Source organism: Danio rerio, chromosome 12 (assembly GCF_052040795.2).
Source record: "Danio rerio strain M-AB ecotype USA chromosome 12, GRCz13ab, whole genome shotgun sequence".
NCBI classification, from domain to species: domain Eukaryota; kingdom Metazoa; phylum Chordata; class Actinopteri; order Cypriniformes; family Danionidae; genus Danio; species Danio rerio.
Window position 1 is genome coordinate 32,999,869 of NC_141032.1, and position 15,186 is coordinate 33,015,054.

A 15,186-nucleotide genomic window follows, 5' to 3' on the forward strand; every position below is an offset into this window, starting at 1 on the left:
GAAGAAACCTGGAAGTATAGGATTAGCACTGTAAACATTGCAACAACATGCTGTGTACAACAAACCTCTAGCTGTTGCCCCAATTTCAAAATGCCAAAATGGTGTAAACATCACTTTAATGTCATTCAGTTCAGTTTAATTTCAACAATTAAAAGCATATTAGGCATCCTACAACATCACAATCTCTTTAAGAGTAATACGCTTAAGTGTCCTCCTAGGTTTCAGTTCATGGCAGCAGGTAAACACAGCGGGGACGCTTTCCTGCTTCAGTCTATGTAAACCGGTGAGCGATATAACAACGCAGTCCTCTGCAGCACACCCTTGTGTTGTCTGTAACAGTGTTGTCCAGGTACTGAACTTTTAAAAACGTCCATTTCCCGCTAACATTTAAGCACCGCTGAGTGCATTCATAAACAGCACTGATTTGCCATAATATTCTCCAGTGCTCAACAGAAATGACTGTGATTGGCTATGAAGGTCATCAGTTCATCGCTTTTCACAGATTGTAAACACAGATTGACGGACATTGCAGTGTTTTAAATCCGTGAAGATCAGTCGATTCATTAGCGGATTGCTCGTCTGTGTTTGCACTCGGTAAACAGCGGTGGGTGAACTGATGACCTTCTCGGCCAGTCACAGTCATTTCTGTTGAGCATGGAACACGAAGTCAAATCAGCGCTGTTTAAGAATGCCATCAATAGTGCTTAAACGTTAACTGGAAGGGAACTTTTTTTTTTTTTAATTTTAGTACCAAAATTTTTGTATTGTGACAAGTCTGATGTAGTGAAAAAATCAGTTCATTAACTTGATCTGATAAATGGCATCTAAAATGTGTGTTTGAGAAAGAAAACGTTAGCTAACTAGTGCCATTTACCTTAACTTAGCTGAAAGTGAGGTCCAGTATCCCTTTTTATTTTCACTATTCATTCAGAACAGACCTTCAGGTCACTTGGAAGGTGGTGAATTGATAAATTGGTGTCTTCGTTGATAAGATATACAGCCAGGTACACAACATTCCTCTGTGACTCTGCCGATACTTCCAGGTTTCTTCCCACCGCATCCTCGATTTTGCTGTTTAAAATGGCGGCCGCATGAAATCAGTCTATAGCCGACAGTTAACAGCACCAGATCAACACTCAAACAACATAGAAGTAACAGAAAACAATTAAATTTGTCATAATTAAGTAAAAAGCATATAACTTAAAGCTTGTTAAGTAACCCAACTGCAGTCGGAACAAAGGAATGCAAATATCTGTTGGATCTTGCCCAGATCTTGCTGTTGGATCTTGCTACTTAACCAAAGCACATCATTGGCTACACTAAGGTCTTCTCTTTCCAACAATAAAATTTAATGTTGGTCTTAAAGAAACAGTGACAGGGAAATTAACATAAATATCATGTTGCCATATGGCAACACCATGCGGTAGAGGGTTAAAGATAATATACTAATATGTAAAGATTATATATACTGATATTCACAGATTTATTATACACTGATAAGATTATATACTGACATTTAAAGAGTATATACTGAAATGCAAAGATTTTGTTAAGGCATGAAATTTCAACCTTGAGTTAAACAGACAGTTTTAAGAGATTAAAAATATGTTATTACATTAAGAGCTATTGTTAGACTTGTAGATTGAAGCCATGCCTATTTCTAGAAGCCGTTGATTCTGAGTACTGCTATTAAATTCACCTATGCCTGGGGTTAACATTTCAATTTTGCATCTGTTAAAAGGTGTTGAATCATATCGTCCTTGAAATGACAGAGCTCGAGGGGCTGTAAACCCAAGAAACAGTTCAGAGCATAAATTTAACACACGCTGTTCATCTGCCAGCATTGACAGTGGAGATAAATTTCTCCATGCCCTGTGTATGTTCCAGAAAAAATACAGACAGGATGTGAGTGCTCTGAAGTTCACCAGCGTGGAGGATACCCCAGAAATGGTCCAGGCCAAAATCAGCAGCAAACTGGTTCTTGATGTGCGTCTTCTTTCTATTATTTGCTCTTTCTATGAATCCATGCATTGAACTGGAAGAAAAAGAGAGATGTTTTTCATTGTAACATGCAAGTTATTATTAATGTTGACAGAGATTGTACAGAGAGAAAGGAGAGAATGAAATGCACAAGTATACAATGATTGGAGATATTCCAGAGCATGTGCAAGCTAAGCTCAACGCCATCAACCTCAGTGAGGTGAGAATCCATTTCACAGCCTCTGTTTCTACTTCAAAGCCTATTGAGCTCATACACAAATGATTGAGTTTCCATATTAAAATGTTAAAACTAAAATTGTTTTCTGTGAAGTCACATTATAAAGAGTCCTGGAAGAAGATCAGAGATGGTGGCTACAAGTTGCGCTTGGATGCTATTCCTTTCCAAGCAGCCAAATCTTCAGCTGAAATCCTCAGTGATGTGAGTGTTTCGCATGCATTTTGGATGAACTACAGTTTATTTTGGATATCTGTCTGACTATTCATTTGACTGTACAAATATTTACCTTCAGCAAAAGTACAAAGCGCAGTTTGAAAAGACAAAAGGGAAGATGATTGGGCTAAAGGGACTTCAGGATGACATAAACATGGCTCACTCTGTGCATGCCTCTAGCATTCAGAGTGATGTGAGTATTCCAGTGGTTTGATCATTAAAGATGCACGAATATGAGAATCACAGACCAAGTGATTGATCAATTTTCTGTCTTTTAGCTCAAATACAAAAAGGGCTCTTCTGAGGTTCATTCTCAGTTCCATCTACCAATGGATATGTTGGATGTGATCCATGCTAAGAAGGCTCAGTCTCTGGTTAGCGATCAGGACTACAGACATACATTGCACAAGTACACAACACTGCCTGATGACCTCAAAGTGCAGGCTGCAAAGAGAGCTTATGAACTGCAGAGTGAGGTAATAGCCTGTTATATCTGATTTGGTTATTGAATCTCATTGGCCTAGAGAATTCTTCTAAACTGTTGAGTCGACTAAAACGTAATGTGTGTTTGTACAACAGAAAATCTATCGCTCTGATTTGAATTACCTTCGTGGTGCGGCCTGGATCGCTACTGGTGCTCTACAGATTGAAGGATCCAGAAGGGCTACAGATCTAATTAGTGAGGTATGAGTGGCTATAAATTTCAACATTCCAGCTTGGTTGTCTAAAAATTTATAAAGCTTGGTGTCAGATACAGGCGAAATTAAAAAACAAGTTCAATTCAAGTGAAAACTAAATTTATTTCAGGGATTTGAAGCATCTTGCCAAATCAAACATTTCAGAAAAATGTGAGGCTCTGTCTACTTTAATGTGAAAATCTCTAACTACTTTCCTGTTTAGTCCATGGAGGTTAGATGTCCAGAGGTGGGGAAAGTTACTTTTGAAAGTAATGCATTACAATATCAACTAGTTGCATTACTTAGTTACTTTTTCATAGCAAATAATAGACTATGCTACTTTGAGCTACTTTTTATTAAGGCTTGATCTCTTCCAGAACTTTGTTTTAAATAGAGTTATGCAATTAACGACTCACTAAATAATCTACACCTTCATTTACCTTCAAAAAAAACATCAAAAATAATAGTTTAGGATAATGTTATCTGAGAACTTCCTGACCCCAGCAATACATGTCAATATAAAGATTATTGAAAGTTCAAAGCAATGTGTTTGCTACTTTTGTACTCTTTGTCTTAAGTAAAATCACTGTCCGTTGAGACAATAACTTTTTCCCTTCTTCGATGCGTTCAGAATAATAAATGCATTCTCTTTTTGACTGCTTGATTCATTGAGACTACTTTAATTTTAATTTTGCAATTTATTTTTAAAAGCTAATTAATTAAACTAAAAAGTAACTCGTGTTACATTTAAAAAAAAGTAACTTAAATATTATTACCCTATTTTTTTAAGTAATGTGTTACTTTACTCATACTTTGCTTGTGTTACATGTAATGCGTTACCCCCAACACTGTTAGATGTTCATGAGTAATAATGTAAACATTTTCACACAAATACTGTCAGATGCTTTCTTAGCTGCTGTTTTCTCACCTCTGTAGTTTTAATTGTGTTTTATTTAGCTATTGAAAGAAACATATTGTGTGTTTACCTGAACATTGCTTTCAGTAGTCAGGATGTTGGCTAACATTATTCCATTATTAAAAGCATTTTATATTTACATTTATTTGTAAAAAAGCAATTAAAGAAAGTTTTGGGGACTTTATTTTAATTCCAGCAAGAATGCATTTAATTGGTCTGTAACAGTAAAGACATTGATAATAAAAAAAACCTCTATTAATAGTCCTAAAGCTACAAAAGAAGGATTTTTGAAGCATCATATGACACTGTAATGGATGTAATGGATGCTATATAATATATATAATATAATAATTATATATATATTATATATATATAATATAAATCTATATATATATATAAATTCAGCTTTGCATCACAGAAATAAAGTACATTTATCTATTATTATAGTTGCCTAAAACAATTGTATGGTTTGGTATAATGTTTTGTTTAAACCATATTTATTACCAAAATCAGGCTATTCGAATGTTATTACTCGATTAAATGAGCGTTATTAATAGTTATCAGCTGATAGATATGGGCCAATAGGGGTCTTCTGTGTCTACTAGTAGGCTCAGAGGGCTGTTATTATCCATCCACATTGTTAATCAGCTTTGGATCACATATGGCTGTGGTCAGAAGTGAACGATAACTATTTATATTGTTTATTAAATTTTACATTAATTGTATTTTATTAACATCTACCCCTACCCCAACCATAAACTTAACCGTCACAGTAATGTAAAAACAGATCTGGATCTGGAGTCTTCTTAATTAGTATAGTTAATTAATTATGTGGATGGATGATAACAGCCTTCTGAGCCTACCAGAAGGTGCACTACTAGCCCATATCTATCAGCTGATAACCACTTATAATGCCCATTCACTCAAGTGATAACATTTGATCAAATAAACACAACTTTGTTAAGTATAAAAGGCTTGATTCAAAAATAAGTAAAAATCTTAGCACCCCCTGAAAAAATGCATTTATTTAGCATGTATTTATTTTCCCCAATAGAAAAAGTATCGGCAGCAGCCATACTCATTTAAACACACATCTGTCACGGATTCTCCAGATATGGTTCATGCCAAGACCAGTAACAAGATCACTAATGAGGTAGGAGGACATCCCCAATTTCGTATCAATCAATATACTATTATACAGTGAAACTCATTCCAATGTTTTCTGCTTTTTAAATTATTTAGCGCTTATATAAAGAAAAGGGGGAGAACTTCAGGCACAACTACACCATTACTGCAGAGAGACCTGAAATCACCCAGGCCAAGATTAACGCTGCTAACTTCAGTGATGTAAGATGAGCCCTCCAAGTCTATTTTTGAGTTTATGGATATTGCTGCATCATAAAATGCACTATTCTAAACTATTCACAATTTATAGTATATTTTAAAAATATTCTTAAGAAGAAATGCTTAAAATGCATTGCAAAAAGTGCACTTGTATCCAAGACGATAGTTGCAAGCTTTTACATTTTCTGTTGTATTTCAGGTTAAGTACAAGGAATCATGGAATGTGCTTCGAGCTCAGGGTTATAAACTCACCATGAAGGATATCCCCTTCCAAGCTGCCAAAGCATCCACCAGCATTGCTAGTGATGTAAGAATACCTCATCTAAATTTACACACATAAACATCTATGGGCAAAAACAGCTCTGATAAACGCAATAAGGATGGCTTGCAGTTTATACTTCTATTTGAATACGTTCACTTCCTTTGCCTTGTTAGGTCCAGTACAAGCACAGCCATGCATTAGAGAAGGGCAAGCACATTGGAGTCCGCAGCATTTTGGAGGACTCTCATCTAATGCACTGCCTGGAGATGGGCCGTCTGCAGAGCGACCAGCATTATCGTAAAGACGCCATGTGCACCAGTGGCCAGTATCAGCTGCCTTTAGACATGGTGAACCTGGTTCATGCCAAGAAAGCCCAGGCCTTAGCCAGCGATCAGGATTACAAGACTCAAATTCATTCTTACACAGTCCTGCCTGACGATATAAAGGTGCAGTGGGCCAAAAAGGCATATGAGCTGCAGAGCCAGGTGAGAAAGAGCGAGATTGTAAAAGATGGTAAATATTATTCTTCATACACAAGAAAATGGACAGGTCAAAGCATCACAATACAATCCCTATAATTCTTTGTCTTTATACAGAATGTATACAAATCAGATCTGAACTTCATGAAAGGAGTGGCCTGGGATTCAGTCGGCGCACCTCAGCTAGAGTCTGCAAAGAAAGCTGGAGAGCTCATAAGTGATGTAAGTTGTGCTTAATTTCAAAAGTTTTAGGGGCTATATTGGATACTGGTGGTGTCCCATGAAATTAAAATAAAGTATTTAGATGTTAGTATCAGTAATGTTAGTTTTTAGGATATCTATAAGCTAGTGTGCACTAAAACTGTCATAAATTTGGGATCTTTTGCATTATATTTTTATTCATAAATTGCCCAAATAGATACCTTTGTTATTGTAAAATATTTGTTAAAAATGATTAATTGAAGACAACAGTATAGGCCTCTATGTAAAATCATATAGTCAATAAAAAAATCCATAAAAACAGCAAACATTCTGTATTAAGAAATATGAACTTACTGTATCAGAAATAAACCGCAATGCATAAAGTATTTGATTGTTTTAGTGCAAATATTTATAAAAAAGCTACATTATATCAAACCTTTTTTCATGTTTTGTTGAAAATTATGTCAAACATTGAATAAAAATGCACATTTTAAAGCATGTCATGGCACCTTTTAGCCAGCATCTTGCTTGCACTCAAGCACACGTAGTGTACAAGGGACTTAGTGGAGGAAAGTAGGGTAAATTAAACAAAATTCAGTTCTGGTACTCTTGCTAAAGCAGAACTAGCCATCATCTGTGAAGTGTTGTTACAGGTTGCATCTTGATTGAGTCTTCTCAAGTTGAGTCAAATTGAGTCTTCTCTTTGGTCTGGCCTGACCACGTTCTTGGAGGACCACCAGCCCTCTACATGCAGAGACTGAAAAACCTGTACCGGGTGTGACAGACAACGGAGAACATGTAGTGCTGCTGGTCCTCCAGGAACATGTTTGAGAAACACTTATTTCCAAGTAGAAAAACTTCTATTTCCAAGTTTAAAATACAGCATTACCTCTGAGTCTGTTCATATTTCCTTTGCACACATCATGAAGTGTAACACATTTTAAAATGGCAGCAGGGATTACCCTGAGAGAATGTGCTTTGGGGAGTTTTTGAGTGTGTTTTTGACAGTGACGTGCAACCATGCTTAATGAGCACTTTGATATGTTAAAAAACAAAGAATACTTCAGTAGGTTTCTTCTCATATTTTGAGAAGGCGTATGTAATGAAACACCCTAAACATTTGTTAAAGAGCCTTTATTTACATTTATCCAGTGATTCTGATCTTATGCTATGTACATGTGTGTGAACATGCCCTCCATTTCTTATAGAACAGCTAGAATTCTGTGTATGCACATTCTGCTTTATCTCAGATGAATTGACTCTTCTTTGCTTTACTGTAACGTCCTGTAGAAGAAGTACCGTCAAAATCCAGACAGTCTGAAGTTCACTCAGGTTGCTGATTCACCTGATATCATCCATGCAAAGAACAGCTACATGCAATGTAGTGAGGTAAAAATCACCTAGCATACTTACTGAACATATAAGTGTGTAGCCAGTGATTGTTTTGGGTCATGCGAATAACAAAATTTTTATCTTCTTATAGAGGATGTATAAGTCTGGGGACTCTGACTCCATGCACAAATACACATTGCATGCCGATCATCCTGACTTCATCAGAGCAAGGATCAACGCTCAGCAAATTAGCGATGTAAGCTTGCTGTTATTCTGTGCTCTTACTTTTAGATGAATTACAGTAGCTCCATTTATGTTCCACATCGGTTGAATATTTTGATTGTCAGTGTACATCCTTTAATATTGTCCATGCTCTTTTTCTCTCTCTTTCACTTTGTAGAAAGTGTATAAAACATCAGGTGAGCAGGTGAAGTCTGCAGGTTATGACCTCAGGTTAGATGCCATTCCCTTCCAGACAGCCAAGGCCTCCAGAGAAATTGCAAGTGATGTAAGTCAAAATCAAAACGTTTATCCAACAAACTGCATACCAAACCAATTTCATACTTTTAATTAAAAAGCTGGAGAGCGTGAAATTACCTCTCCTTAGCTTAAGCTTGTAATCATGCTTTTTAATTTTCGTGAGACATGCCATTCTCCATCTTTTTTATCATTCTTATATCTGTATACATAAAAAGGGCTCCTGGCCAGGATTCTGCAAATGGTGGTGGATCATTAGCATTTTCTTTTAGCAGCAAGAAGAACTAAACTTGTACACTTATTCAATATGATGTTTAAATTGTATAACAATTAGAGATTAAACTGTAGAGAAACTCACTACGGGTAATGCTAATACAGACTACATGTATACACAGTTATGCAATGCTGATGCTAACAATTTGGGAAGAATATCAATAATAATAATAATTTGTACAGTTGAATGTAATATGAGCAATCAGTCGTTAGATTTAATCACATCGGTAATAAAATATATTGTAATTTTTGTCTTCAGCTAGTCAGAAATGTTGCAGACTTGTTGCTTGCATGTTCAGATTTTCCTTTACTAGTGAAAATTATTATTTGGATCAAACTTCCAGAAACTGTTTTGGAAGTACAGTTTCCACAAACTCCTTAAAACATCAGATTAATCCATGCCAATGCAAAAGCCTTCCAACTAGATGATTATTCTGAAAACAACTGCAATTACAGGTTTCAAACAGAGATGGCGACAAAGAGGTTAAACTTACTTCGTTTTTGCCAGAATGCAGTTTCATTATACAACAAAATCACTTTTCATTACTTAACAAGAAGGATTAGATTACATGAGAAAAGAAGAAGAAGAAGAAAAAAACAGAGGATAGGGTACATAATTATCAAATTACATATAAACATATTATACACATTTTTCTAATTTTTAACAAGGGATATTAAATGTACTTTACTACAGGAAACGCATATATACAAACATTTTAATGCAAAAATGTTAAAGGAGTAGCATTTATTAACTGTTTTAATAAAAAAAACGGTTTTTGCTTTTCTGTGTTTAGACTTAGATATCACTTTTATATGCATTTGAATTACTTTTTTCTAGCACCATGAAGAGAGGTTTGCTTTTGGCATACTTGGATTTATGCATGTGAAATTTATATAGTAATAAAATAAAGTTTATAACAAAACCAGCATCTTTTAAAGAGCGATCCTTAACATAATGACCCAAAATCACATGTTTATGAGATAAGGAAAATTATTTTTAAATATTATGAGCAAAAAGGCTTCAACATTAATCCAAAAAAGTTAAGTATATTGTCATGCCCAAAATAAATATGAAATAGTTTCATTAAAGCTTTCACAAAAACAGCATTCTAACTCAATATCAATTTTACATTTTTGTGGAATTTTATTTATTTATTTTGTGGGAAAACTCTGTGAATTAATTTAAATGATATTTCTTTAGCCTTATTTGTAATAAAAGAAGTTAAGGTGAAGACCAGACTTGAGTCCAGTTTACACTATTAAAGATATAGTTCCAGTAAAAAAAAACAAAAAACAAAAAAACAAAGAACGGTTTAGACCAGGGATGTCAAACTCAATTCCTGGAGGGCCTAAGCCCTGCACAGTTTAGTTCCAACCCTGCTCCAACACACTTACCTGTAGGTTTCAAAAAAGCCTGAAGGACTCAATTAGTTTGATCAGGTGTGTTTAATTAGGGTTGAAACTAAACTGTGCAGAGCTGCGGCCCTTTTGGAACTGAGTTTGACACCTGTGGTATAGACATATTTTCTTTTAAGATTAAAGATCTAATTTTGTGAATGTGGTGAGGGGGCGTGGCCGAGAGCCGTGGGAACGGAGTGAGGCCACCGCATAAGTGGATACACCTGCGGTGCGCACCTGCCTCGAATCCCACGGAATGAGCTCTGGACTATAAAAGGAGGAACGATGGCAGAGGAAGCCGAGAGAGGACCGGGCCCAGACAAATTTTACCTTTGCTTTCAGTTTGACGGCAGTCTCCGTGAGGAGCTGCCATCCGTTTGTTTTGGTTTAGACGGCAGTCTCCGTGAGGAGCTACCGTTCATGTTATAAGTAAATATTTTAAAACTGCGTCGGTTCTCCGCCTCCTTCTTCCCGGCGGCCAAAGGGCCGTGAACTTCATTACAGTGATTATTAGGCTTAAATCCAGAGAAACAGATAAAACCAACTGAGGTCTATTCAGGTCAAGGTGGACAATCAGAAAGCGCTGATGTACATACACTGCTTTTGTACAGCATATGTATACCAGCAGGTATTGCCCCCGTTAGTATCATATATTTCTGTTTTTAAATAGGAATTTTGAATCTTGTAATAAATTCAAGGCTAAACTTACAGCCTACAGCTATTTTTCCAAACAGTGTTGATATTTGACAGCACAACAAACATACAGTACATAACCCAATAAGACCTTGTCACTTTTTTATATCTCCACTAGTTACTAAATGTGGCCTTACTACTGACTGGCCAAAAGTGTGTTTTGGGACTTAACATTTGTTGTTCTTTTTTTTCCCCCTCAGTTCCGCTATAAGGAGGCATTTGTCAAAGACAAGGGCCATCAGGTGGGCCTCCTCAGTGTTGAGGACGACCCCAAGATGAGACACTCGCTGGCTGTAGGGAAGCTCCAGAGCAACAATGAGTACAAGAAGCAGTTCAAGGAGACGCGCTCTCAGTTTAAGATCAATGCTGACCTGCCTGAGTTCCAGCACGCTAAGAAGAGCCAAGCTCAGCTAAGCAACATCAACTACCGCCAGCAACTTCATGACTACACCTGCGATCCTAACCAGCTCAATGTCAAACATGCTAAACAAGCCTACCAGCTGCAGAGCGACGTGAGACTGAGCTTTAGATTTATTCTGTTACGCAGATTCTGTTAAATATGTGGAACTTAATTGACAAAATTTAAAAAAAATACATCTTGTTTGGGAATTTTCCTCATAAAGCAGGGTTTATTGACTATCTCTGGTTGCAGGTGAACTACAAATCAGATCTGAACTGGATTAAAGGTGTGGGCTGGACCCCACCAGGCTCTCTGAAGGTAGAAATGGCCCGCCGAGCTGCAGAACTGGGCCTTGCCGAAGGAGTAACAACTGACGAGGCTATTGCGCAGTATCAGCAGCTTATGGTAGGAAAACTGTACATTATAACATCTAAATATCTGCACTGTTCCAAAACCTAGATAGCTGCCTTGTTAGTACCTTAGCAACCATAAATTAACAAACTAAACTGCTTTACATAGGCAGCAACTACACAAATAGCAACGGTGAAGTGACTTACAAATGATTTTAATTAAATAAGTGTTAGCACATTGCTAAGTTAACTGTACATTGATTAATTTTTTTTCAGCTTAGTCTCTTTATTAATCAGGGGTCGAACCGCCAACTTATCCAGCATATGTTTTATGCAGTGGATGCCCTTCTAGCTGCAACCATCACTGGGAAACACCTATACAGTACATTCTCATTTACAAACATACACTACAGCCAATTTAGTTTATTAATTTCACCTGTACTGCATGTCTTTGGACTTGTGGGAAAAACTGAAGCACCCGGAGGAAACCCACGTGAACACGGGGAGAACATGCAAACTCCACACAGAAATACCAACTGATCTCGAACCAGCGACCTACTTGCTGTGAGGCGACAGCGCTACCCACTGCACCACCGTGTCGCAGCTAACTGTACAATATTCTTGAGTAAAAGTACATTGTATCTATAAAAATACATACATTTAACAGGAATTCTCTATATTTTAGTATTAAATGTTGTTTTAGCTTAAAGGTTCAGTTTGATTACAAGGTAAACAAGACCCATAACCAGTATCCCACATGAAAAAATGCTATGTTAATTTATAGTAAATGCTATATATTTTTACTATATTTGCCAGAATGCTGCACTGTGTAAACGTAAAAGGAAAGAGGATATATGCACTTCCGGTGAACTGTTAATGTGACTTTTTTTTCACTTTATACGGTTCCTTTTACAGCATCGTTGGTGTAATGAAATTAAAATATAATCAGTTAAATGGACTTTGGCATACATTTAGTTGCATCAAACGAGATGAAAAGCCATTTACACACATGTGCCCATAAGAATTAGCAGGCTAGCGCAGAAGCTCAATTGAATATACTGGGGTAAAATAAATGTTCATAAGAAAGATTTTATTTATTGCAGTGCTTCATGTACATTCTGAGACCTACTTTATATCAGATATAACTCAGCCAGTGGAGATAGCTGATTTTTAAAGAAAACAGACCTTGAACGCGCTGATTTTGTAATGGCATACAGTTCAGCAGAATTGCTTGACCCAGGTAAATGACAAATTAAAAGTCCTTCTGCATATACCCTATTGCCGGAAAGAGTACGTTCTAGACGTGAATGTCTACTTTAGATGTCTACTTTAACCGATTAGAACACTCAGACGCATTTACGTCCACATGGTTTATGAAAACAAAAGTCTTTGAATATCTTTCCAGACACATTTAGCTGCTAGATGTTAGTCAGATAACATTTCTATGTTCCTTCTTAATGCCACCTGTGTAAAAAAATTATCTATAAAATGCTTACGATAAGCTGTTGTTTGTTTACCTTCAAGCACTGATGCGTGTGCACATGAAGCAGCCAGTGAGCGCCAGCACACACAATCATGTACATCTCGACATGTGAAAGTGTTTCTCTATATGTTTTCATCAAAGTTGTCCATCCACAAAGTTTGTAACGTGGTCAAATGTTTACAAATACTAGCCCAGCCGTTAAGAGGTCATTTTTGGTTGGTTGATGTCAGAATTTACTGGTATTTTAGAATGGATGTGTGAATGGTCTTTACAGAAAAATTCCAGAACTTTCATGCCTGTGTGAACAGGGTTTTTTTTTAATAACCGGTAAAGTCGTCTGGAAATTTTCCGGATATTTACCGGTATCACTGTGTAAAAGGGGCTACAGTATAGTATACATCTTAGTATTTACTATAAATTATGTGGGATTATTTTTACACTGTTTTTGGTTTTATTAACACTATAAAATGGTTGAATTGGCTTTTAAAATATTTATTTTAAGTTTTAATTTATTTTTAAGTTATTAATTTTTTTTTTTAAATCCATATTTTGCCATTTTTATTAATTTTATGCTATTGCTATATAGATTTTGTTCATTTTTAATTGTTTTATTTTTATATTAGTAATGGATTAGACATTTAGACATTTAGTTTTAGTTCTATATATATATATATATATATATATATATATATAACATTTATTTAGAATATAAATAATTGTTTTCATTGTAAACAGAATCCATTATTGTTTTTTTGCACTGAACTGAGTTCATTATGGGCTTGCCTTGTTCTTTAAGGACACAAGACATGCTGCTTTTAGATTTTGGCTAACGTGAAGTTCAAATGAAGCGACTTGATATAAAATTAGATATATAAAGGCTCTCAAATCCTTAGTGTGTCTTCTAAATAGGCAGCACGCTAGGTTTTTAAACAGAGAAATTGTGATACTTCTCATTTTTTCCACATTACCAAATTGTCTCTATATTTTCTCTCCCCACACTATGCATTTCATCATTTTCTTTTGTCTCAGATGCTCCAGAGACAGCAGGAGTTCCAGGATCAACATGACTCCACCACAGAGCAGACGGAGACCACAATGGAGACCCAACAGCCGGGAGTCAATCCTGATGCTATGGAGATCCTCCATGTCAAAAGAAAGAAGACTATTCATACCACATTCAAGCAGGCCAAGACCACAAAATCCATCACGTCACAGTCTGTTGCTTCCCATTCAACCACAAGTCAGTCTATCACCAACCAGTCCACCAAGAAACAGTCCATCATGAGCCAGTCTCATGCTGGTGAATCCGCCGCAAGACACATGAGCGAAAACCGGGCCATCACAGAGCAGGCAGATGCGAAGGCAGGAACTATGTAATCTGACATTTTTCACTTCCTTTAGTTTTTTAAGTAATTTAAGAGCATCATGTAGATCCTGGTGTTCTACTGTATGTTAGATTAATTTATAAATGAGGGATATGTAGATGAAAGATATACAGTAAGTGAATACGAAGGTTAAAGATATTGCAGACTGTAAGAACATATATAGCAGGGGTGTCAAACTCAATTCCCGGAGGGCCGAAGCCCTGCACAGTTTAGTTCCAACCCTGCTCCAACACACTTACCTGTAGGTTTCAAACAAGCCTGAAGGACTCAATTAGTTTGATCAGGTGTGTTTAATTAGGGTTGGAACTAAACTGTGCAGCGCTGTGGCCCTTTTGGAACTGAGTTTGACACTGTGTTATAGAGCATGGTTGGTTTTATTTTATTATATTATTTTATTAAATAATATATTATTATATTATAATGAAAGTGATTACAGCAATGATGGCAATGCAAGAGTAGATGGACAGCGGACGTAAAGAATAAAGGTGAGCTTGTGAAAATGCCCTCAAAATTATTTAAACAATTGAAAAATATTTGCTCCTTTTTTATTTGCAGGAAATATGATAAGCAACAGTATATTGTTTTAAAATATCTGATTATAATATTTATAACATTTGATTTGGTCCTGTGGTGGATTTGACAGCTGTCATTAAGGCTTCTGAAATAGATCATTATAATTTGAATAGCTGGAAAAACTGTTTTTTGATCAAGCTGTGCTTTAAATAAAAAAGCAGAACTCTGCTAGCAGAGTTAAAATAGATGATGTATAGGTGAATGTGTGAATTATGAAAATAAAAGTTTCCTTTCCCAATGTCCTTCATAAAACATCTCACAATCCTTTTTAACACAATTAGACACTAGAGGGCAGTCACAGACAGTTTTAATGCGTGGTCTTGTGAGGAAAGGAAAAAATAGATTGAAAACGGATGGATAAATGGACAGACAGACAGACAGACAGATCGATGGATGGATGGATAGATAGATAGATAGATAGATAGATAGATAGATAGATAGATAGATAGATAGATAGATAGATAGATGGATGGATGGATGGATGGATGGATGGATGGATGGATGGATGGATG

At 36.2% G+C, this 15,186-nt stretch overlaps 1 protein-coding gene across 3 annotated transcripts in view; it reads left to right on the forward strand.

Annotated features, from left to right (window-relative positions):
• nrap (nebulin-related anchoring protein) overlaps nucleotides 1–14,916 on the forward strand; it is a 31,979-nt gene extending 17,063 nt beyond the window's left edge. For 2 of the 3 annotated variants that reach the window (XM_087275390.1, XM_087275391.1), the window contains 17 exons: nucleotides 1,888–1,986; nucleotides 2,096–2,200; nucleotides 2,312–2,419; nucleotides 2,511–2,624; nucleotides 2,710–2,907; nucleotides 3,011–3,115; nucleotides 5,079–5,177; nucleotides 5,267–5,371; nucleotides 5,568–5,675; nucleotides 5,804–6,115; nucleotides 6,227–6,331; nucleotides 7,601–7,699; nucleotides 7,794–7,898; nucleotides 8,043–8,150; nucleotides 10,684–10,995; nucleotides 11,136–11,288; nucleotides 13,746–14,916. In XM_087275390.1, coding sequence (XP_087131516.1) covers nucleotides 1,888–1,986; nucleotides 2,096–2,200; nucleotides 2,312–2,419; nucleotides 2,511–2,624; nucleotides 2,710–2,907; nucleotides 3,011–3,115; nucleotides 5,079–5,177; nucleotides 5,267–5,371; nucleotides 5,568–5,675; nucleotides 5,804–6,115; nucleotides 6,227–6,331; nucleotides 7,601–7,699; nucleotides 7,794–7,898; nucleotides 8,043–8,150; nucleotides 10,684–10,995; nucleotides 11,136–11,288; nucleotides 13,746–14,093 — 2,583 coding nt within the window. In that variant the 3' untranslated portion in view covers nucleotides 14,094–14,916. The remainder of the gene's footprint in view (nucleotides 1–1,887; nucleotides 1,987–2,095; nucleotides 2,201–2,311; nucleotides 2,420–2,510; nucleotides 2,625–2,709; nucleotides 2,908–3,010; nucleotides 3,116–5,078; nucleotides 5,178–5,266; nucleotides 5,372–5,567; nucleotides 5,676–5,803; nucleotides 6,116–6,226; nucleotides 6,332–7,600; nucleotides 7,700–7,793; nucleotides 7,899–8,042; nucleotides 8,151–10,683; nucleotides 10,996–11,135; nucleotides 11,289–13,745) is intronic. The other variant, NM_001324547.1, reaches the window with a different exon arrangement.
• The last annotated feature ends 270 nt before the right edge of the window (nucleotides 14,917–15,186 follow it).